Below are 23392 nucleotides of genomic sequence, written 5' to 3' on the forward strand. Positions count from 1 at the left end.
AACCGTTATAAAAGCGAAAACTCGGCCTGGGATCGAGGCTACTTTTCCACTAGTTGGGCGGAGTCCAACCAACGCTTAGCGCAGCGTTGGTTGGACTCCGCCCAACTACTTTTCCACTAGAACCATTCACGATGAAGTGCATCAATAGTCTGGCGATCCACTATATCACTTTCACTCAGCAACGCCACATATTGCACCCTTCAGTTTCGACTGGATTTTCTTGGAATCTGAGATTAATACATGTAACAGCATACATGTACCTTCTGCCAAATAACCAATGGGTTTGAAGTGGAGCTAATCGAGGCAGCAGCAGAGACTGACTCGGCCCTCTGGACATGCGCAGTGAACACCACGTGGTATCGTAGGCATAGCTCCCTCATTTCTGGTTTCAACCACCCAGCACCTCTCTGGAATATAGTACTTGCTCTCCCATTTGTATAGTTGAAGGTAAGCAGACATAATGTTTAATCAAGTAAGGTAAAGTTATTGGCTCAGTAGATTGCAAAACACAACTCCTGTCAATTTATATAAATCTTCCCAACTACCTCAAATGCTAGTTATGACATTAGGGGGCACTTCCAAACTACTTTTGCATTTCTTAACATCATTATGACGTTCACATTTTTACCCTCCTCTCCCCCCCACAAGTTTTTCAATATAATTATGGGTGTGACCTGGGGACGGGCCACACCCATCTAAACAGTCACAGTTCTATACCTGGCCTTGTGGTCAATACCAATGTCACAGCCCAAGACCTCCTCCCCCCTAACGTCATAATGATGTTAAGAATGGAATGTAAAGTAGTTGGAAGTGTCCCTTTACCAGTGCCCTTCAGTGCTAGTGTAAATAGTGGCACAAATGCGCATGCAAGTTTGATGTATAGTGTCACCTAGCTACATAGCTCAGATCGTTAAGTAATCGTTAAGTATAAATATTCCACCAATATTTCAATATTAAACGCTGTTATTCTATCCATGCACACATTATTTCTAGATATCATTATGTCAAGCTACCGTGACTATGACGACGATCCTTACCCCCGAGACTCGTACCCTCGCAAGCGCACTCTTGCTCAAGATGTCTTTCGAGATGAGTTTTCTGCTCGAGAGCGTGTGTACAGAAATGAGCTGCGTCCGGGACCACCTCCTCCAGGCCCTGGCGATTCTTACTATCGACGGATGGATGAACGAGATGCGAGGGAGTTAATTGGGCGTGGACCTCCATTTGGAGAACCTGCTTTCGAACCTCCACTCTTATCACCTAAAGATTCCCTGCTTCCACTAGATCATCCTTTACCATTTGAAGAACTCCTACCTCCTGGGGGGGAAAGACTGGGCCATGAAGGAAGGAGGTTTGGATCTGTTATTGTGTTCCCCCCTAAAGTGCCGAGATTTCCAGTTGATTTGAACGAGCCACCATCCCGCACGCTGTATGTAGGGACTCTTCCTCGTAACACTACCAAACACCACCTTGAAGACTTATTCTCACCGTTTGGACAAATTGAGTACATCCATCTCAACAATAAGTTTGCCCACATTCAATTCGAACTCAGGGACAAGAATGGTCTCATGAGAGCACTAGACTTGGATGGCAGCTACATCAATGTCGGTCCTTCCAACAGCCCTGAAGATTACGGTCCAATTGTTGTTCAATTCTCTGTTCGCAAGCAAGATTCTGAAAGCGAATCGTCTCAAGAGCATAGGCCTATAGAGTTAATGAGGTACACTGGAATAAATGCTGCTAACCTTGCTAGTAGTCTGTACAAAAAGTCAAAATTTTTGGTTGCTGCTAAAAGCTTGAAGAGTTGGTTTGATCAAGGACAATGCTCGAGCGCTTCTGCGAACACATTCTACACCCTTCTGACCAGCACCAATACATGCACACGAAGAGCCAAGAAGACATTGAAGGACAAAGGAGAAGAGTTGAAGTCTACACTGTGGAAGCACAAGAAGGAACTGGACGACATGAAGAATGACTGTGAGTCCTTAATTTTTTCATTGTTTGTCATTAATTTTCGCAATTACAGGTCAAGCCCTGGTCGAAATATTCCAGGCTGCTTTTCAGCAGAGGTCGTGGGATCGTTTCTCCAAACCCCAGAGAAAAATGATTACGCAATGGTCAGAAAGTGCCACTGTAAGAGCTTTTAGTTTGTCATTGCATAACCATAACAATTGTTTTGTATTTGTTACAGGAACTTATGAAAGAGGTTGAAGCTACCAGTAACAACCTCACCGCTGATGGTCAACCACTCACTAAGAGGGGTAAGACTGGATCTGGTATGTTGTAGTTTTAGTTACTGCTTGCTTATAGCGAACAGTAATAGTTAAGTCTTTAACCACAACCTTACTAAGAACACAGTGGTGTTTTGCAGGACATAGTGCAGAGGTGGATTCATTGCGGAGACAGGTGAATCAGTTGAGGGCAGAGAAAAAAGTGGCCATTCAAGGCAGAGATCAACAGGTCAGAGTGCATTCACATGATATGCAGCCCCTTTACTGTATGCTTACATTCTCTATTCCTTTAGATACAAAACTTGAAGAGTACTCTAACAGTGTTCAAAGAGGTGAGGCACAACTGAAATACGTCATTTATTTATTTATTTCCCCTCGATTCAGGATTGTCCCTCAGAGTGGGAGAGAATTGCTGAAGGAAAAGATTTCCTCCAAGTATGTGTGTATCTATGCATTGTGAATTGTTATTTTTAACAATGCTGTCACTGTACTTAATAGAAGAACAATACATATAATTATAGCGTGTAGTAGTAGATCTATACAATGTCCTGTGTACTCTCACAAATCAAATCTGTGACAAAATGGTGCTCACTGCAGGACTGGAACGACGAGACCTCCTCTACCGGTAGCGTACACGATGAGGACAGTGATCTGGAAGATGCTCCTCTTGAGATTATTGAAGAATTCATCGTAGATGTATCACCCACCCCCACGGTACCCGGCAACGACATGGACATTGAGGACCAAGAAGCAAAGGATGAAAGAGCTCCATCACTAGCAGCTGCCGCCGCTGCCTATGCTCAGATCCGTTCATCCATTGGCTCCAGTGAGCATCAAGGACTATCCGAGCCTGAAGTGGCTATTGTCTCTGTAATGTCTGCCTTTCTGTCGGTACATCCCCTGGGGGCATCCATTGAGGAGATTACTGCGTACTTCCAAGGCTTCAACCCCTCCTACAATAGTCACTATCTCGAGTCCCTGTTGCGAAGGTTGTCAAAAGTATTTCAAATCACTGCAGGTGGTGCCGGAGACTTGCCGAGGAAATGGTGGTTCCTGGGGTTTCAGACATGTTACACTGCCGTGGGGAACCCAAAAACAGCTGCTGCAGCTACTGAAACTGAGGACCACACATCTGATTCTTAAAATAGGAAGAATTATTATACAAGAATTATTGTCATAATATTCTTGTAGATTTCATGTCCGTCATAAAAAATTGATTGTTAAATTTTTGCTATGATGATCACACAAGAACACGATATTAAACATTGTCAATGAATTCTAATCCTAAGTATGATGTAATGTGGGAGTAAAAAGACAAGCAGAACACAGTCAGTGCATGTCTATGCCATAGTTGCTGTGGGCTTGACATTCTCCATAGAGGTCTTAGTTTTACCAGTGAACTTGCCATAACTGCACAGAAAATAAAGCAAATAGTTACAGTGGTATTGTAAAGTGGGTATAGGACAGCTTATGTACATGCATAAAACGACATCAAGCAGTCAACACGACTGTTTCTTACATTTGATAGTACTCCTTGAGTTTTTGCTTCGAGATTGAAGGCTGTACTTGACTGAGTGCAGAGAAAAGCTGCTCTTGCTTAATGGAGATGCCCTTTCCTTTCTTCTTACCAAACATACTGTTGTCACTAGCGATGTCTCTGGTCAGAGTGGAACGTCTCCGTTGAAGACTGAGGTATGACCCTCTCTTCTGCAGAGCCAATGCCTGGATGTGTGGATAGATGGGGGGGGGGGGGGGCAGATATAAAATTGGCTATTACTATATAGTATTAAAAACTGTAAGCTATCAAGCAATATGACACAAGAGCCTCATGTCGTTAAGCACATACAAATTGTACATTGGTGTACTGACACAATACACATCTAAATTACAAGTAGGTAGAGTTTAGACAATTTTATAAACAACAAGCCACTCACTGTGGACTCAAGTGAACTTGACAGCTGGCTGCTCTTCCTAACGCCCCCTTCGGTGAAGTTGAAAACAAGAGGTCTCTTAGTACTCACCGAGGCTATCGAGCTGCCCCTACCAGACGTATCAGGGGTGCTAGGAACAAGACCAACATCCAAAGACTCTGTCAAACTGGTCTCCTTGCTATTCTGGCGGGCAATAAGAGTTTCATGAGCGGCCTGCAATTGAGCACTATACAGGAGGGCCTTGAGGTCCGCCCCTGTCATTCCCTCGGTCTTGGACGCTATCTCCCCTAGATTAACTCCAGATGCAATGGGCATATCCCGACTGAGAGACTCAAGGATCTCTTTACGTTCCTCCTGTGAAAAAAGTCAAAATCAATGTAATACACACACACACACACACTGCACAATACCAGCATGGTAGGAGCAATAGTCTACTCTAGTGAGTTAAGAGTCTCTCTGACCTGAGTGGGCATGTCACAGAGGAGGCTTCTGTCTATCCTACCAGGCCGCAGGAGGGCGGGGTCAATAAGGTCAGGACGACTGGAGGCGGCCAGTACATATACACCTTGCAGAGACTCCACCCCATCCAACTGAGTGAGGAGTTGGTTCACCACACGGTCAGTCACACCAGTGTTGTCATGGCCACGACTGTGTAAGAGATGAAAGTTTGCTTACGATGCAGATACACGTATGTACATGTATATAAAGTACGAGAAAGGGGCTTCACCTCAACAATCACTGTTAAGCTCACACGTATACATGTATAACATTTTCACTTCTAACAATTTAGGACTGCCAAGTTTGCATTAATTTATGTACAAAATTTGATGTGACAAATGACAAATGCTTACTTACCGAGGTGCCAAAGAATCAAACTCATCAAAGAATAGAATGCAAGGTTTTGCACAGAGTGCCCTGGTGAAGACATCCCTCACAGCCTGCTCACTGGCTCCAATGTACTTGCTCAGTAGCTCAGGGCCTTTGATGCTCACAAAGTTGAGGTTAAACTCCTTAGCCACTGCCCCAGCCAAAAAGGTCTTGCCCGTTCCTGGAGCCCCGTAGAGAAGCACTCCACACCGCTGCTTGATGGGGCACTGGCCAAACAGTCGCGGGTACTAAGGGAATGGGTTTTGTATACTTGTGAATATAAATATTACAGTTGAAATTGAAAGGCTACAATTCTTCACGTCTACTGTCTACTGTGAAAAGCATAAAAATTAATACACACAACACTCCCATGTACTGTACAAACAAACAAACCTTGCTAGGCCACAATAGCGTTTCTTTCAGGCATTTCTTGACTGTTTTAAGACCCCCAACTCCAGAGAAATCAATAGTCCCACTTCGGTGGAGGGGTAGACCACGCAAAGCGACTGGCACAAAGCCCCTGAGAGCTCGCAAGAAGTCGTTCACCCCCAGCTTCATTTGAGAAAGGGAGGAAGAATGTTGGAGACCCCGACCAACAGTAAATGCACTCTCCCCTTGAATCAGAGTATGTGTTGAATCAGTAGACATCTTTTTACTGTGCAGCTTGTCGAAGAATTTCTTTTGGTGCCTTTTACGTGGAGAGGATGGAGGTGTCATAAACGAATTTGCAGAGGATGTGCAACTCAGGTCCAGATCGCTAGAGCTACCATCAGTGCTTGTTCTGCTAGCGTGTATCCATGGTGACAGGTGGGTCTTGACAGAAGATGAGGGGGTGAGTGGAGCCAGGCCTTGAGGGTAGAGAGTGCGTAGCTCACACAAACTGATGGCTTTGTCCACCAGTGTCACAAGGTCACCAGCTTGGAAACCTTCAGTTTTCAGTGCCACAGCTCTGCAGAAATTTGTGAGTTATGTGTCAGATAATGAAACGTACACTATCACTTAAGAGCTGTGTAGCTGAGATATGCCGTACCTTAGCTCTTGGTCATTGAGCACATTCATTGATTTGGAACCGAGGATTGAGCTCAGGATCACCTTCCGATCGGCCTGTAAATAATCACATCACATTGATGACATGTTAGGGTGCAGAACAAAATTAACTACTACAGTTTACAGTTTGTACAGTGGAACTTGAAGGCACAATAATTGTCTGAGCCACCATTGTACATGTACACACCTATTGCAATTCTACTTACAAGTGTTGGGGGTTTGATTTCAAGTATTTTCTCGAAAACGTGTACTCCTCTTGATTGCAACAAGTCACTGTTTAGCTGCTGCTTGTTTTGAGCTGTCGCTATGAGAACCACTCTGGCTTCTTGTTGCTGAACCAGCTCAAACAAGTCCAGCAGAACTACAAGTTGGAAGGAACAACAATAATTTGGTATCACATGAGCAAAACACACACAGTCAATAATTACAAATGTAGTGAGAATACATGTAGACACAGTTTAATGGCCTTCACCTTGGGTCTTTTTGATGCTAGCGTTGCCCTCCTCCCCTATCTGCTCCTGGGGGTCGGACACTTGGGGTGTGGTGTGGTCCAGATCGTCCAATAGGATAACAGACGGCTGGTGGAGGATCGCCTCGGAAAAATGCACTTTGAGTTTCTTCTTATAGTGTACACCTAAAGAGCGTGTGTGTGTGTGTGTGTTGGTGTGTGTGATGACAGGGCTGATGCTATAAGAGGGTTGTAAGAGCAAATAATTGCACGATTGTTGCTACCTCTGAGAGCAGTGCAGTTGACCAAGGTCACATTGACATGATGAGGGTGGCCATTCACAGCCTTACAGAGGAGCTTGGCTAGACTGGTTTTGCCACACCCACTTCCCCCAGCCCCAGACACTCCACACACGAGCAGTGCCCCACCCTTTCCTGTCTGAGAGAACACAGTCTCCAGGTACTCCACACCCTCTGTGTACAGCTGCTCCAGAGCTCTGTATAGTGGAAAGAGAAACACTAGGTATATCAAGGAATTCATAACTACAGATCTTTTCTACTTCCAGGCCCTAAAAAGCAAAACGAAAAATGTACCTACTCTACTTACCTGACCCTGGGTACATATGCAACTGACTTGAAAGCTATCTACATGTAGGACTAGGTGGCATCCACTACACTCACATGAAGTGCTCAATGTGCACATTAAAGTTTGGCTGGTTCAAGAGGGTCATGGCAGGCAGTGTCACTACCTCCTCCTTGCTTGGAGAGGTGTCCCTATAGCGACCACTGAACACTGGTTTGGAAAAACTGGGCCTGTTGTGTGAGGAGGGGAGCGAGTCGATATGGAGGGAGAGCCTCTGTCCAGTGGCTAAGAGGTAACGGACTCGTGGCGGCACTCGCCGAGTGTTGATAGCGCTGATCTTCATACGACAGTACACCCAATCACCTGTAACATGACAGCGCACAATGAGTACGGTACATTAACTCATGATAACATGAATGTACATGTACTACATGCTAAGTACAGGAGAACAAAAATGTGGAGCATAGCAATCATACCACGTGCATAGAACACATAATTCCTAAGCCTAATGCAGCACTTGACTACTACTTGTACATGTATAAGGCCTCACCGTCCTCATTCATGTAAACTGGGACAACCTGTTTGTCCACCAACACGGCCCCAATACTGGACAGGTGGGACACTGCCTTGACCCACTCCTCAAAGAGGTTCTTGATCTCAATACCTCGGTGCTTCTGAAGGGGAAATACAGGTACATTGTTACAGCACAGAAAAGCTAAGCTAACATTTGTGCAGTAGGTAACTTGTGCACAACGCAGTGTGTGCATGTACGTACAAACTAGAGAAACGCAAAACGAAGTGAAAACAACACTCACATGTTTTGGGTTGAGGGGCTGCAGCACCAGATTAGGTCTGTCATTGTAGCTGATCCTCCACTCATCCTTCACATGCTGTAGTGTCACAGGGGAGCACGTCCTGATCCTCAACTGCTGTCTAACGGTATCGCTCATCACCACGTGGCCAACTGCCACTGAAAAATCAACACACTGGGTATCACTCTCCTCATCGTCTTCAGTGGAGCATCCATCTTTAATCATAGTTATTAGTTGACCATCCTCCAGTCTTATCCGTGTAGCAAAACATAGCCGCACCACCAGAGAGCTAGGTAGAAGGGAGACAAGCAAAGCCTCACTAGAAGAAATGGAGCGAGCGTCTTGCTTTGCATCAGTTTGTTCGTCTGGAGCGGTGGTAGTGGGTTTGTTCTCCTTGGGGTCTGAGGGAAGAGGGTTGGTGGGTGTTATTTCCACCAGTATCGACCCGGTGCAGACATTTTGCCAGTAAAGGAAAATCTCCGGCATAGTGGATGGATGCACAAAGATATCAAATAGTTTGTCCTGACCCCATAAGCCGCTGCCTGAGATTGGAGGTGAATCAACACTTGAGTTGAAGCTGCATAATCCTGATATGGGGTGGGGTTGCACGCGTAAATTGACGCACATACAAGGAACAACGGCTCTTTGGCCTCCTCTGAATCCAGGTGAAGGTCTCTTGTTGAAGTCTGTGTCAGAATGCCACGTGTTAAATCGTTTATGGTAGGATTTTTGAGTTTTGTCTGTTGGCTCACTCTCCGAGCTCATACTAGGCTTGGGAGGAGGGTCGGGTGTAACTGCACCAGGTCGAGCTCCAGCGCCCTTGTATAGAGGGCCGGTATAGCGAGGAACTGTATGTTTGATCTCGTTCATTATCTGATTGTGGGGAGAGGAGCTGGTCTCGATTAGGGGTTGCTCTGTAACGGGGTTCGATTCTTCCAAAACATCCGCCACTTTGCCAAGTCTGATTTGACTGCCACTTTGATTGCCAGGAAAACATCGAGTCTCAAATCCCACGGAGTCCAAAGTAGCGGATGATGCTTTGTCTCCTTTTCTACTCTCCAGTTGCGACGGACGCTCTTCATTTTCCACCTGGCTGCCTTCTCGTGAGAATATCCAATTGCCGACATAGTTGGCAAAGCGTGATATGGATGAACTAAACGGATCAGAATCGTCTACGGGGCTGGTATCCACAGAGCTATCGGAGAGGTTACTTGATCTGTTTGAAGACGACTTCTTTTGTCGTGGCATCACTTTGGAGCGCTCATTGTTAAAGTCCCACTGACGGTTAGCCGTTTTTTGTGTGGGAGGTAGTGAGAGTGTGGAGGATATGGAGGCTGAAGGGGTTGGGCTCCCATTGCTGGAGCTACCCTGGCCAGGGGTGGAGGTGGTCGACATGATACTAATGCCGGAGTTGGGGGGCACAGAGTCGTCTCGTTGCAGCTGTACCATAGTGTGATTGGGAACAAGGATGATCCAGTTGGCAGATGGTTTGGAGCTCACTACAGGGGGAGGGAGAAGGAATGATTTTCAAGTGTAAATATCAACACTATTAAGTAGCCTTTCCTGAGCATTTTTTCCTCCAAGTGTAAATATCAACACTACAGTAGTATACCCTTTGGTAAATCACAAACAATTATCAGCTCTTTGACTCCATACACATAGCTTTTAATATTCACATATGTTGGCCATCATTACTACTTTTGAGACAACTTTATACAGAAACTTTTTGAAACCAACACTGATGCTTACCCACTCTGACTGGAATGACCAAGTTGTCTATCCAGATGGGGAAGGTATGACGACAAGACACCACTCTGATCCGCTCAGTCAACTCATAGTCTATCTTCTCACTGAATTTTTCCTGAAACATAGATAAGCAAACAGGAGGGTAACAAAGCTGTCATGCTGAAAACTAACATTCAAACTCTACACACAGGGGAATCCTTCTACAGAGGCAATAGGGACATAGCAATGCATGCGAACTTTACAAGGGACTGTTTTGATATAGAATCTACTCAATTTATGCATTCCTTACTGACACCTTGCGTGTGCGAGTCTCACCAACTTATCGTAGTCACTGGATGTCACAGGAGCCAATACAAGAGAGTCACCACGCTCCACATCTCCAATGGACTCAACCAACACCTAGCAAAAGGGAAAAGCTATAATCAATCAGAATCCACGCAAATAATTCTTTCCTAGAAAAATTCTACACACAGTAATACGTACTCCCAGGTTTACTACAATCCACAAAATTACTTAATTCTAGTGAGGCCAAAATTCCAACTTACATTCATACCAACGGGAATTTTGAGCTCTTGTGCAAATTTTGGATCAATTTCGAGGTACTGCTTGTGGTTAACCCCCTTCTGTACATTCTCGTAGGGGATAGGGGCGAGGCAGAGGGTCGTCAGGAACACTTTCTCTGGACTACTGGAAACTGTCACACGAACTATAGCCAACCCGTCCTGAGCAGTGAGAGCAGTGAGAATTAATGGGTCAGCTATAAAACACGACCTACCGTCGTATAATTATTTATAAATTCATGTAAATTCAATAGCTACATCTTTACCGTACTCAAGCTGTTTCAAACAGAGTTTGGTGAGTATTTATAAAATCATACTAATTGTCTAGGTAGCTGCTTTATAGTAGAAGACAGCTCTGGTTGTGTGTAATACCTTAGTGTAGCTGGGGTTCCAATACTTGATCCACCACTGGGTTGCATGGATAAAACAGTCTCCATGGCTTCTGAAGAAGAGTCTCCCTGTCTGTGGATCAGACCTCCCTGTTGCAAAGGACATTGTAGTGCGCAGGACTGACAATAGCCTTCCAGTACAGTAGTGCTAGTGATAACTATGCTAGTGAGCCTCGCTAGTGCAGTGAGTGACTTAGCTGGCTCAACCTCAGAGAAACAACACGTGACAAAGCTGGAGAGAAAGAGGGCGTGGCTGGTCCACACAGTCCACATGGTTGGTTCTCTGGATCTCGCGCGCTCAGAGGTTGTTCATGTTGACGTTGTTGCTGTTGAGGAGATGAGTTCTGCTGCAAAGACCGTGTCTTTTTCCCCTCTCAGACGAGGTCAAATAAGTCTCAAGAATACACTGGACACTCCTTTCAAGCTCAAATGGTGAGGTCCTAACTAGGCCAGCTAGTGTGGTCTGTCTGTCAGATTGAATTATTTATTACAGGCCAGACGTATCTCCCAAACTTGCATCACAAATTCTACTGGCATTGGAAAAGTAAGTGCACATAAAAATTCAGACACAGTGGGTATATTATTTTCAACTAAATGCATTCACATGTCACTAGATCTCTTTCGGAAATGAAAGGGTGCTTTGCAAGAAGGCAGTTGCCAAAGAGAAAGCGTAAAAGAAGGAGCAAGAAAGAGAAAACAGCAGCTGTGAAGAGTGACTGTGAACCATTAGAACCTCCAAGAAAGAAGCAATGCGTTCAACCCGGAGCAAAAACTCCTCCTGAATCGCTATCAAGTATAGAAGCAGAGGACAGTTCAAAATCCTTAACTTTGTCCAATAGACATAATTTTATTGATGAACAGTCCATTTTCTCAAAGAAGTCCCAGTTGGTGATAGGGGTGAACCATGTGACCAGGTGCCTGGAGAGAGGGGAGCTGTGTGCTGGTTGTGTGTGCCTCTCTGCCAAACCATCTCTAGTGACAAGACACATCATGATGCTGGCAGCTACTCGCTCTGTGCCATTCGTTGCTTTGCCTCATCTCGGGCAGAAAGTTGTAGAGACACTGGGGGACATCAAATCAGCACTTGCTATAGGATTCAAGGTATAGTTATAAAAAATGATTTTTATGACTGTCTTATTTTTAATACACAGAAAAGTGCTACCAGTGAATTCAATAGTTTGACTCAGACTATCTCAAAGCTTGCCCCACCCATTGTTCTGCCATGGCTATCAGCAATCAACAATACCGAATCACATACTGAACCAAAGGAGACGACCATTCTACCCAGTAGTGATCTGACCACTAACAAACAAGAGTTAACTACACCAGTTGCTACTACTGGAGTGGAGGCTATTCAAAGTGGACCTGGACCATGCTCTCTGTACACACCAGTCAAGATAAAGAAGACTATCACAAGACCCAAGAAAAGAAAGAAATGAACATTTAATGGTAGACATTTATAGAATCATTGATAACAAATTCAAAAGTAATTTTTGTGCAGCAACGATCACACTTTCTACATATTAAATAAAAAGTATAAAGATATATATAATTATCATCTAATCGAATCAAATCATTTAAGCATTTTGTCAATGTGAGCTTGAATGTTTTCAAAGCTATCAAGTCTAACTATTGATCCAGTTTGTTCTGGTGACTTGGTCGTGTTGTTTAACACATAGGCAGCTTGGTAGTCGGAGCTCGCCTCTTGTCCTCCGGTCTCAATGGACTCCTTCTTGTCATGAGTGGGCAGTGTGAAGGTGGTGGGAGGATATGCATGTGTGGGGGGTGGAGCGTTAATGTTTGCAAGCACTGAATCAGACAATTTCACCACCCCTGGACCCCCCACCTCGGGAAATGAGGGGGGGACAGGGGAGACATAACCATCAGAGAGCGTACTCTCAGGCAGTGAATTAGCATCACCTTCAGTGCTAGCTGTAGAGCAACTATTGCTACGTGCAAAACTATAAAGTGATTGTGAGAGTGAGCTTGGAAAATCAATGCCTTGTGAGCTGAATGCACTAGTGGGAGGACCAACAAAAATATCAGATGAGTAAGGATAAAAAACACGTAGCGTTGGTACAATATCATCGTCTAAGAGAAAATTGTTAAGTTTGCAATAAATAGAGGCTTTGAATTTGTGAATATCATCACAAGAATAATCACTACCAGTTGGAGTGGGTGTCTCAACAGGTACAGAGTCTATGACCCGATCAAATAGGTTGCTATGAGAATAGAAAGACAGAGAGCAATCGGGGTAGGAGTGAGTGAGATAAGCTGGAGTAGGGGTCCTAGGTCTACTGAATGAGTGATGGTAATAGTAGGGTGTGTGTGAGGAGGAGCTATGTATAAGGTCAGAGGGTTGGTGTGGATGGTTGTGAATGGGTGTGAGGGAAGTGTTGTTAGTGGACACAAACAGAGTGGGTTGATTAGTACAAGAGTGATGAGTGTGTGTGACAATGTGTGGGAGGATGAAGGGTGTGTACGGAAAAGGTGAGTGATGTGAGTATGGTGGAGCCCGGGGGAGAGAGGACCAATCAAATGATTGGATTGATTGGCGGTGAGGCTGTAACACAAGGAACATCCTCACTAACAACGGCCCACCTCACATATCAATGCAATTTTAGGAGAGTATTTCTACTAAGGGAATGCTTATACAAATTACAACAGGGCCAATGAAAAAGAGACCTACAGAATTGCAATTAATAAGCTGATGTAAAAAGGGTAGGTGGTATTTGATGTCCTTTGTGGAGTAGATGCTCAGTAAGCCTTAAGCCTTGCCCAATAATACTAAAGAGATGCTTCAAATCAAGAAAGCAGATAAAAGCTACTAGAAGCTAATAGAAGTGTATGAATGCACTTATAGCGCCCTCACCTGTTCCACTTGATTAAAGAGCTGCCACCATTGTCTGATGAAGTCCTGGGAGCGATGTTCTGACGAGTACGTGCCAGGGGAGAGTATAACAGAGTCTACAGTGGAATTGTAGTGGTGCTGCCACGGCTTGGTGGGACCAATAAAGTGAATGATTTTGATATTTCCTCCAAATCTGAAAGAAAACAAGGAATGAATGCGCGTGCACTCATCTATCAAAGATGAAGGTATTACCTCTGAAAAGCTGGAGCATATCCATACGTAACGTTAGGTGTCACGTTGTAGATGAAAGGTAGGTGGTATTTGATGTCCTTTGTGGCCCAGTCACCCCAGTAGATGTTCAGCAAGCCCTGGTCACCACCTACAATAAGCAGCAATAACACTGAATTATGCTTGACGTTACAATACATGTACATGTATAGCCATTGGCATAGTACGGAGGTCATCAATCATTATGTTCTCTAAGGAATAAACATTAGCATTGTGTAATAACATATCACACACACGCACGCACGCACACACACACACACACACACACACACACACGCACACACACACACACACACACACGCACACGCATGCACACACGCACACACACGCACGCACGCACACACGCACGCACAAACGCACGCACGCACACACGCACACACACACACACACACACACACACACACACACAAACACACTCACCATCGAAGCTTCCCCTCTGTCTTGCCAGATCAATGAGGTTACTAAATGTTTCCAGAGAAGGCTCGAACACAAACACTCCAGAATTGAAGCAATCAGGCCAGCCTATGTCCGGGGCTGCAGATAACTCTTCCCTCTCAAACAGCTCGTCAACGTTGTGTAGTACCATAGTGTCTGCATCCAGGAACACACACTTGTTGTACTGAGTCAGTCTCCAGGCGTGTATCTTTGAGAAGGTAACGCCTAGCTCTGGTCGAGTGAGGAGAGAGAGATGCTCTGAGTCACAGCTGTCCAGTTCCTCCACTAGGACCAGCTCATCCCATAGTCCACTTAGTCTGTGTCTATACCAGCAAATTAGTTATATTGATTTAATTTCTTAAATTCAAGAGAGGCCACTATTCAAGAGCGGCGTTTATTAGCTCCAGTTTGTCATCAAACGTTGTTTTCACCTGCATAAACTTGAACTCTGCCATGAGAAAGTCTTTGTGAAGCACTAACAAGCTGCTACTTGTAGCTACGTACATGTAGCTAGCTGCTAGTAATAGCTGCCACGTGCAGAAATGCTAGAGTCAAAGTTCACTGAGGCTACTATTTGAGAGCGGCTACTAAATGTTTCATTTTGCTAGCAAGGGAGGCTACTATTTGAGTGTGGCCTTTATACAAGAGCGGCCTCTGATCGAGCATATACAGTAGCTACACTTCTATTGTGCAATCACAGATAATTAGCAATGTTGATAGAACACAATGAGTGTACCCCACTGATCAGCAACTCTACACCACACCTGACAACCTTACCAATGCACAGTAGTACTACACATCTATTGTGAAATCGCAGATAAATATTGTTGACTTGCTATCCATAAATGGATATACAAGCTATATAGCCCTTGCAATAAATATTAAGGAAATGACACTATGATCAAAATCGCAGCCATAAAGATACCCTCTTTTGTATGCTCAAAGCTGTATAGCTACATCCACTGCAGCATTGCTAGGAGTACCCCACTACCAACACTTAGCAACTGTACCTCATATCCATGGAGACGTCTCTTGTAATGAGTAGGGCCAGTTTCTTGAGTGTTGCAGCGTTCCTCAGGGACTGGGCCAACACTAGTGCCCCCTGGGCATAGCTGTCGTTGGTCACCAGAGACACAAATGCTTCTGCACAGGTCACCCGGTTAATTATTATGTTAGGTACGTGGACACATCCCCATACTAAATATTCTGGCAATGATATAAGTAACTGTTATCCAACCTAGGTTACATCCTAGCTAGCTAGCTAGCTATCCTGATCATGTCTTCATTTTTGACTTACCCATATCAGATACTTGCAAGAAGATTTCCTGGGCGCTCCTTCAGCCTTTGCTACTACTAAGCTTTGAGATCCTGGTCACTAAACTTGCAGGGCCAGGGCTAGGGAAGGGTAATATGTGCTCGTACTCGTGTGCATGTGCTGCAGGAAGAAGGTCAAAAGGCAGGTCAAAGCCAAAGGCAATGGAGCCACGCCCCTTTAGTTTAGGTAAAGGGTCGGTGGACATTAAGTGACTTTTGAACATCGGTGTGCTCTAAAACAAAACAAGGCACTCTGTCAGCTCTGCCATTATGCTCTGACATGCTCCCGTCTCTAAGATCCTACCATGCAGCTAGCTCTGAGCTGTACCAATCTACTCCTTCTAGTCCATCTGCCATTCTGTCTGTGTAAGGTGATCCAGGGCACTGTCAGCTCACTAGAAGCATGGGAGCAAAGTGGACAATTTGTTACCAAGTTCTGTTTTCATGGTAAGAAATGAACACCCGGGTATTACGATAAATAGAGTTGTCTGTAGCAAAAACTTGTTGCTTGCTGTTGTTTACAGTTTGTACTCTTGCTAATACAGATAAAAAAGCACTGTTCAGATACTCTACCAATGCAACAAGTGCAGGCAGCTGGTACTTTATCCTGGACGAATCCTGGCCATTCTATCTGGCAGAGCAGGATTGTCACAAGAGACTAGCCATGTCCAAGTTTGAAGGTGAGTTTATTATAATAACGAATAAAAAATAATTGCAAAAATGTCATCCCCATGCTAATACTTGATAGTGTATTATAGATCTACGGTCAATTTATATACACCACTGTGTAATAGTGACTACTTCACTCACTGTGTAATAGTGACTACTTCACTCACTGTGTAATAGTGACTACTTCACTCACTGTGTAATAGTGACTACTTCACTCACTGTGTAATAGTGACTACTTCACTCACTGTGTAATAGTGACTACTTCACTCACTGTGTAATAGTGACTACTTCACTAACTGTGTAATAGTGACTACTTCACTCACTGTGTAATAGTGCCTACTTCACTCATTGTGTATGTATTCTTATTGTACAGTGAAGGTGAGCAAGACTGAGGAACAGCAGGTTGTCAACCAGTGGATGAGACCACACTTCTGGTTCCTGGTATACGGGGAGCCCTCCACCTGCAACACGACCACACCCACCAGCAATGCCGTACTGGAGTACCGTATGGAGTTCCTAAATCCTGACTCTTCGGGAGTAGCAAACGATCACTTTGGAGATGATTACAGAGGTGAGCTCTACTATAATTACTGTTGGTACATGTCGTCCCCTTGACATCCCCTTGACAATTTTAGTTGTCTAGAACTACTTATTAGTGACTGTTTGTGTTACTGTAGGCCTCCTGCCATTCTATGCTGTACTGGTCCTAGCGTACATTGCTGGGATTGGCCTGTATGCTCATCGAGTATGGCTCACCATCAGCAAGGGAGGTCCCATGCACGAGGTGAGTGTTGTGTTTCACCACACCACATAGCTGTACGTTGACTCCATCTTTTTTACTAGGTGTTGAATATGTTGTCTGTTGCCATGGCTCTGCACATGCTGGCTGCTATTCTAATGCTCATACACCTCTGGAGGTACTCAGTAAATGGAAGGGGCATACCCTTATTTGAAACACTCTCTGAAGGTACTGTTTGTTGCATTGATTTCGTACAGTCAGTGCATTAACACATAAAGCAGCCTCTATAATTATTGTACTACATGTACATGATACAAACATTGCATTATAATGGACAATACATGTAAATCCCTGTCCACCACTCTCCTTCTGTAGCCTCTGAGATGCTGTCCCAGTGTACAATGGTGTGGCTATTGCTGAGTCTCTCTGTCGGCTGGACAATGGGCTCCAACACTACCAGTCCTCTCAAAGACACCAAGCAACTCAGCTTAATCACGGCCATTGCCCTCACACACGTCATACTGGTCCTCTGGGAGCAGACTTATGATGAGAGTCACTATACATTTCACATCCACGAGAGCCTGCCTGGGTTTCTCCTGGTGATGCTCAGATTTGGCCTCGTGGGTTTGCTCACTTACAACCTACAGAGAACTCTGGCCAATGAGAGGAGTGTGCTCAGGCGAGAGTTCTATAGTGGATTTGCAATAGTGAGTGGTTTGCTGGTGTGACTGTTACATGTAATAGTAAGTGATTTGTCCCCTGATTACATGCAGGGTTGCTACTTGTGGTTCCTTGCATTCCCAATGCTCATGCTACTGGCTGTACCGTTTGCTTCTTACCTCAGACACAAGGTAACTTATTATGCCACTATTATAATATCATTACCTGAGGCCGTGCTGCGGCCAGCGGGTATAGTAGTCGTTTGGTTTGTTTGTTTGTGGCATCTGAGTCTACTCACCTGGATGCCATAGCACTGCATTTAGAATGGATAGCCTTCACACAACAACTTAATAGTGGCAGATTTTGATGTTAAAGCCTCGTTGTGGAATAAAGCGAGCAAAAGCTAACTTGTACGTTGGCTAGCTAAGTAACACGCGACCTTTATTCGAGGTAGATCTACATATTTGCAGCTGAAGTGATCCTTTACCAGGATCAGGGGTTCTATTAAAAGTAGAAAGCTAGAATTGTGGTTTGTTGCTTCTTTTTTAACACTCCTCTGGTTTATTTAATTTCATATCACCAGCCGAGGGTTAGCACTTCAGTGCTCTAGTTATTTTTTATGACTATTCCTTCACTGTAGGTTGTGACAGTGGGTGTTACTCTAATCCAAGCGGTATCGATGGGTTTGCTGAGTCGACTGTTTCTGTCTCGCAGTCTCTACTGGGAGGTATCCACCCTCTCCTCATCCACACTACCACTACGCCGAGACATGGGTGGAGGGCCTGGCTTTCTCACTAGACTCAGCTAGCATTTAGGAGACATTATTGTGACTATTTCATGATGTGTGTATAATTATGCTAAAACCTCTTTGTTTCTAATTATCAATCAATGTTAAAAAGCAATTTTGTTCATGCAGCCATAAAAGCAAAATTGGTAAAAGTGATGAATATTTATAATAGTCACATAATTATGCACAATAGTTAAAGCTTGACTGTAGTCCTGTAACGTAGCTACATCGTTTTTAAAATGGTCCAATAGTAAGGTCTAGTTCGCTCTTTTTGCTTCCACCAACAGAGCTAGCTCTGGATGAAGCTCTGGAGCTAGCTTTGGAAGTCGATCGAGAGGGCTGACGTGATTGGGACGACAGGCCCCCCTTTCTGCTGCTCAGAGAACCACTAGATCTACTGCTGTGTGGGGATGACATGCCTGTAGAAAACACAAGCACTCAATATAGTTATTATACTTAGGACAACATACCAACTCGGGGAGTGCTAGCGGCAGATCCAGTCAGGGTCAGACCACCAATGTCGATAGCTTTGGGTTGAAGAGGTGTGGATGGTGCAGTTGACAATCGTGAGCCAAAACTCCTGTAGTAGAAAAAGAAAATAGTTTAATCAAGCTAGCCGTCTGAACACATAATTATGTAGATGCCTACATGGCGTTGCACGTCCTTATACACCACCCACCTTGCAGAGCCCATACTGAGCTGGCTGGTAGAGCTCCTTGCAGATGAGGGCACTGAGCTTGTCCTACTGCCTATGGGAGAGGGTGGTGGAGGGAGGCCAGCCTGAGAAAACAACAGCTGCATGGTGGAGAGAAGCTCCGTTTCCCTTGATGCTAGGCTACCCATCTGAGAAATTACAGTTCCACCAAAGTCACGTAACTCCCTCAGTTCAATATCACGCTCCACATCATTGGGGTCATGACCAGACACCTTTTGTTTGCCTCGCATCTCCCGGCTCAGTTTGGATGTCTGTCAAAGAATAAGTTGGATGTTGATCTACAATGTCACAACTGACAACTGACGGGTACAGTACCTGTTTTGTGACTCTATCTCTCTTAGCTCTCAGGTCCTCCAGGTCCTTGTTCAGAGAAGCCAGTTGAGCTTGCTTAGCATTTAGCTCAGCATTGAGAATGTCCTCATCAGAGGTCAGAGTGGACATAGTTTTGTTCATAACCTAATGTTGTACGTAGTATCATAATTATACTAGATGTGTACACGTTTCTGTACCATAGACACATACCTGTAAATCATTATCAACCTGACGAGCGTTCCTTTTCTTGTGCTTGAGCTTATCCAGTGCCGCTCTATGTTGTCCCTCCAGCATCTCCTGTTGTGCTAGGTCCTCACCTGCACACAATTATAGTCAGTACATGTACATCTAGTACTGCGTGTACAGTAGACGACATGAACTTACTTGATTTGTCCACTTTAGTGAGACCCTTTCTAAAGGACTCATTCTTGGAGTTCATCAAGTGAAGGGTGTTTTCCAGAGCTCTATACACAGTGAAACAATAAACCCCTGATTTGATTTGAATAACATGTTGAACATGCACACACATCGTATACACAGCACCTTAGTTGGACCACCACATGGGCAGTCTTCCAACTATGATAGACTAATCTACTGACCTGATTTCCTTCTCAGCTTTTCTAATTTTGGCGTCCAGTTGATCACCTGTCCTCTGTAGCTCCTCCCTCTCCTGAGCAGCTTTGATAACATAGTAGGCCTGTGAATGCTCCTCCTCTCCCTCGGGTGGGGCCATTGACACTGCCACAATCTCATACCGCTTTCGCAACTTGTCTATCTTTGAGATACGCTCATGCAACTCGAAGCTGTACGCACGTGTATGCACACACATTACACAAGGGACACTACACTGTAGCTATGTTTGAAGAGTGATTATGTGAGATATTGTACCTCAGTGTTTGTCTCTCTGATTCACAGGCCTTTATCTGAGCCCTGAGCATGTCCTTGTGAACTGATATATCACGAGACCGCTCACTCATAGCCTGTAAGTACAAAGTAGACTACGTGTTCACAACGCATGTCTGTTGACTCACGGTGGTCAGTTGTAGCTGTCGTTTCTCCAAGGACTGGACCTCATCGGAGTGTGAGTAGAGAATGTCCCTGAGGCGCTTGACCTCCAGCTTAATAATGTTTTCATCGACCATCTTACCCTGTAGTCAAAACAATACGTAGACACAGTCAACATCAATTTGTAGATAGGTAGATAACAAAGGTATCCTTAGGATATGTGTACCTGTTTGGCAGCCACAACTTTCTTTAGTTCACGTTGAGTAGTGTCAATGTGTAGGTTGATCTCATCTAGCAACAGAAACACAGCATGAGACAGTATAGCCTTTACCATAAACAAAATATCAACATACCAATCTTTTCTTCGAGTGTGGCCTTTTCTGACTGGCCCTTCTCCAACTGTCTATTGACCCTCCTCAGGTCATCCTGTAGCCTCTTGAGTTGGTTGGTTAGGAGATGCTCCTCTCCTTGCTGGCTCTCCCAGTGACCTTCTAACTCCTGTAAGGACAAAGTAGTAGAATGGTAATTTGTGAGGAGAACATTTAACATGTACTGCATGTACTTTCACTAATACACAAACAACACATACGTAAATACTGACATGAGCATGGCTCAAGGTAACCTTGTTAACTTACAGTTATTCTTGAAGTGAGGGCATTTTTCTCGTCATCAGTTCTCTCACCATCTAGCCTGTTTAGCTTGTGCTGTAGCTGCTGTAACTGGAAGCCCTGAGTATACAGTATCTCCTGCTGTTTCAAAGCCTCCTCGTCCAGACTTTGCTGCTTTGAGCCAAGATTCCTGAGGGCTGCTCGGCCTCCGTGAATCTCTGCTTGCATGGTAGTTTCCTTCCGCTTGAGCTCAAATAACTCTTGAACATGCTTAAACTGCTTCTCCCTGAGTGTGACCACTTCTTTCTCCAGTATCGCCACCCGTGATTCCTCATCAGCCAATATCTGGTCCATATTCTGAGCCCTTTCTTCAGATGAGAGCGTCTTTTTAGTTGACTTCTTCAACTCTTGCTGCATCAGTTCCCTTTGCTTTTGTAGAGTTTCCAATCTAATATTACGATAATTATTAGCTAATTAATTAAAAGCAGGGTAATATTACTAACTTTCTTCTCTTGTCTTTAATCTCCCTGGAGAGGTGTGTGCTCTTTGTTCTGGCATCGTCTAGATCAGCAGCAGTACGGTCAACAGAACGCTTAAGAGTCTCTAGCTCATCCTTAAACTGTATTCGAGCTGTCTCTGCGTCCTGATAGTCGAGCCGCCTCTTGGCAGACACTCTCTCGGCAATGTTGACCTTCTTTTCCTTCTCATCATTGTTCTGCTTCTCATCATCAAAGAACTCCTGTTGTGAGTACATGCAATGTGTAAATGCGGACTTAACACCAGCATTGACCAAAACAGGATGCTCCATAATACTACCAATTGAGAATCGAGAGTAAGGCCAATGCATCTCATTGGTGGACCTATGGGCAGCCAAATGCTTAATAGGTATACAAAGTCTGTATAATTATTTTGATGTGCCCACTGACTCTAGCTACGTACTGATATCAGGTCATTGGCAATGTGTAATTCCCACAGGCTAGGATGCCCCCGAACTACTAGCAACAGCTACAAACACACTACGGATGGCACCTGTTTCTCTCTGATACTGTCTTCCTTTGCTTTGATCTCAGTTTTCACTTGTGCCAATTCCTAAGGTGAACACAAATTCATAAGAACTGATCATGAGATGACCAAACACGTAATTATACATGTACTTACATTGGCACACTTGTCCATGTCTTGGTCCCTCTTCCTCATCTGGTCAATGGTATGCTCCCACTGCTGTATCACGTCCTGTCTGTCCCGATGAGCAGTGCGGAAAGACTCGGCTGTCTTGTCCAAACTGATCTGAGCCGCCAATGTCTCTGTGGTCTCGTTGTCCAATGCTTTCCTATACTTAGTCACGCCCTCTGTAAGTCGCTCCAATTTCAAAGTAAGATCCTGCAACAATTGATAATATAGGGTATCGATTATAACGCAGAGTACATACAACGCAAACAGCAAATGGAGTGTTTAAGATCACTCCCCTCACTGAACCATTGACATAGAGCTCTCTAAGAGAGATCACCTTGATTTTGCTCTCATCAGATCTGGCATACTTGGCCAGTGTAATGGCGTCATCATCATGCCTAGCTGACTCCTCCAGCCACGCCTCCAGAGCCTGTTGTCCCCAGTTCATCTCACCCTTCAGCTCCTCTATAGTCTGCTTGGATCGGAATATGGTGTTCTGTGCAGAAACACAATAGAGATAAATACAGGTTGTGTTCATGAAGATTAGTGCCTTACCTCGTAAATATTCATCTTTTCCCTCAAATCTCCTCTCTCCAATTCCATCCTCTTGATCTCGTTCGTGAGTCTACCCTCCTCTCGTTCAGCTATTCATACCATAATACAGTGTGTGTTGTACTTAGTTATAGTTAAATCATTAATCACTGAATTCCATACCAATTTGCTTGAGATGATCTTCCGAATCTCGGTCTCGTTTCCTGGCTCCATGGAGATCCTATAAAGGAGAAGGTGCATGCTTATAATAATCTCAATGTCATCTCTAGCCGCTGGAATTTAAACGTGTACTTGGATCAGCTACAAACCTGAGTTTGTTGTAGCTCTTGTCTGACATTTTTTAGATGATCAGTTATTGCCTGAATTCTATCCTTATGTTCATCAGCCTTCCTTTGAAGTAAAGTTATTTGCTTCTCCTTCTGCTGAACTTGAGTCTCAAGCTGCTTGTTCTCTGTGTTGGATATGGGGAGTCCCAGATTCTCCAGATCTATACCTCCCTCTAAGCTCTCAAGATACTCAATGCCTGCCATGTTGATATACTTTTTCCTTGTTGAAATAAGACTGTCACTTTGATCTTTACGGCATTTGCACTGTTGCTAGGTTACACCAAGTTACACACCTCTTTTTGTTTGTGTGGTTACAAAGATTAGCTAACGTAAGAGACCACAAATTGA

General features: G+C 44.4%; 6 protein-coding genes across 8 annotated transcripts; 3 read left to right on the forward strand and 3 right to left on the reverse strand.

Annotated features, from left to right (window-relative positions):
• Nucleotides 1-141: 141 nt before the first annotated feature.
• Nucleotides 142-3513, forward strand: LOC135341491 (ecto-NOX disulfide-thiol exchanger 1-like). Of its 3 annotated transcripts, none has more exons than XM_064538064.1 (8): nucleotides 142-447; nucleotides 994-1977; nucleotides 2027-2133; nucleotides 2192-2276; nucleotides 2372-2460; nucleotides 2525-2563; nucleotides 2616-2666; nucleotides 2829-3513. In XM_064538064.1, exons 2-8 carry the CDS (start codon nucleotides 1002-1004, stop codon nucleotides 3372-3374), a joined length of 1893 nt encoding a protein of 630 aa, XP_064394134.1. In that variant the 5' UTR covers nucleotides 142-447; nucleotides 994-1001; the 3' UTR covers nucleotides 3375-3513. The 3 variants fall into 3 exon arrangements, with proteins under 3 accessions (XP_064394134.1, XP_064394133.1, XP_064394135.1); XM_064538063.1 differs by lacking the exon at nucleotides 142-447 and adding an exon at nucleotides 659-795 and having other exon boundaries at nucleotides 2192-2261; XM_064538065.1 differs by lacking the exon at nucleotides 142-447 and adding an exon at nucleotides 674-795.
• On the reverse strand, nucleotides 3424-10833 carry LOC135341476 (uncharacterized). Its single transcript, XM_064538047.1, has 17 exons — nucleotides 10597-10833; nucleotides 10210-10386; nucleotides 9980-10063; nucleotides 9668-9779; nucleotides 7922-9417; nucleotides 7657-7780; nucleotides 7205-7469; nucleotides 6809-7020; nucleotides 6549-6710; nucleotides 6283-6437; nucleotides 6060-6133; nucleotides 5423-5978; nucleotides 5018-5277; nucleotides 4624-4810; nucleotides 4166-4516; nucleotides 3751-3953; nucleotides 3424-3641 (listed from the first exon to the last, which is right to left on the reverse strand). The coding sequence occupies exons 1-17, from the start codon at nucleotides 10717-10719 to the stop codon at nucleotides 3572-3574; spliced, it is 4611 nt and encodes a 1536-aa protein (XP_064394117.1). The 5' UTR covers nucleotides 10720-10833; the 3' UTR covers nucleotides 3424-3571.
• Nucleotides 10834-10864: 31 nt separating this feature from the next.
• On the forward strand, nucleotides 10865-12168 carry LOC135341517 (ribonuclease P protein subunit p38-like). Its single transcript, XM_064538098.1, has 4 exons — nucleotides 10865-11045; nucleotides 11107-11157; nucleotides 11228-11714; nucleotides 11765-12168. Exons 1-4 carry the CDS (start codon nucleotides 10885-10887, stop codon nucleotides 12050-12052), a joined length of 987 nt encoding a protein of 328 aa, XP_064394168.1. The 5' UTR covers nucleotides 10865-10884; the 3' UTR covers nucleotides 12053-12168.
• LOC135341519 (glycogenin-1-like) lies at nucleotides 12042-15665 on the reverse strand. The gene is made up of 6 exons (XM_064538100.1): nucleotides 15485-15665; nucleotides 15198-15330; nucleotides 14173-14510; nucleotides 13717-13843; nucleotides 13486-13657; nucleotides 12042-12345 (listed from the first exon to the last, which is right to left on the reverse strand). Exons 1-6 carry the CDS (start codon nucleotides 15486-15488, stop codon nucleotides 12187-12189), a joined length of 933 nt encoding a protein of 310 aa, XP_064394170.1. The 5' UTR covers nucleotides 15489-15665; the 3' UTR covers nucleotides 12042-12186.
• A 48-nt stretch (nucleotides 15666-15713) lies between these two features.
• On the forward strand, nucleotides 15714-18471 carry LOC135341507 (integral membrane protein GPR180-like). Its single transcript, XM_064538087.1, has 8 exons — nucleotides 15714-15948; nucleotides 16047-16181; nucleotides 16544-16741; nucleotides 16848-16954; nucleotides 17014-17137; nucleotides 17285-17616; nucleotides 17683-17760; nucleotides 18210-18471. The coding sequence occupies exons 1-8, from the start codon at nucleotides 15807-15809 to the stop codon at nucleotides 18375-18377; spliced, it is 1284 nt and encodes a 427-aa protein (XP_064394157.1). The 5' UTR covers nucleotides 15714-15806; the 3' UTR covers nucleotides 18378-18471.
• LOC135341479 (coiled-coil domain-containing protein 39-like) lies at nucleotides 18455-23331 on the reverse strand. Its single transcript, XM_064538050.1, has 19 exons — nucleotides 23027-23331; nucleotides 22881-22938; nucleotides 22722-22810; nucleotides 22504-22662; nucleotides 22155-22376; nucleotides 22026-22085; nucleotides 21500-21735; nucleotides 21024-21444; nucleotides 20742-20886; nucleotides 20615-20679; nucleotides 20415-20531; nucleotides 20272-20363; nucleotides 19983-20186; nucleotides 19768-19847; nucleotides 19594-19700; nucleotides 19387-19527; nucleotides 19036-19322; nucleotides 18827-18936; nucleotides 18455-18775 (listed from the first exon to the last, which is right to left on the reverse strand). Exons 1-19 carry the CDS (start codon nucleotides 23246-23248, stop codon nucleotides 18591-18593), a joined length of 3000 nt encoding a protein of 999 aa, XP_064394120.1. The 5' UTR covers nucleotides 23249-23331; the 3' UTR covers nucleotides 18455-18590.
• Nucleotides 23332-23392: the final 61 nt, after the last annotated feature.

Source organism: Halichondria panicea, chromosome 9 (assembly GCF_963675165.1).
Source record: "Halichondria panicea chromosome 9, odHalPani1.1, whole genome shotgun sequence".
Taxonomy (NCBI): Eukaryota; Metazoa; Porifera; class Demospongiae; order Suberitida; family Halichondriidae; genus Halichondria; species Halichondria panicea.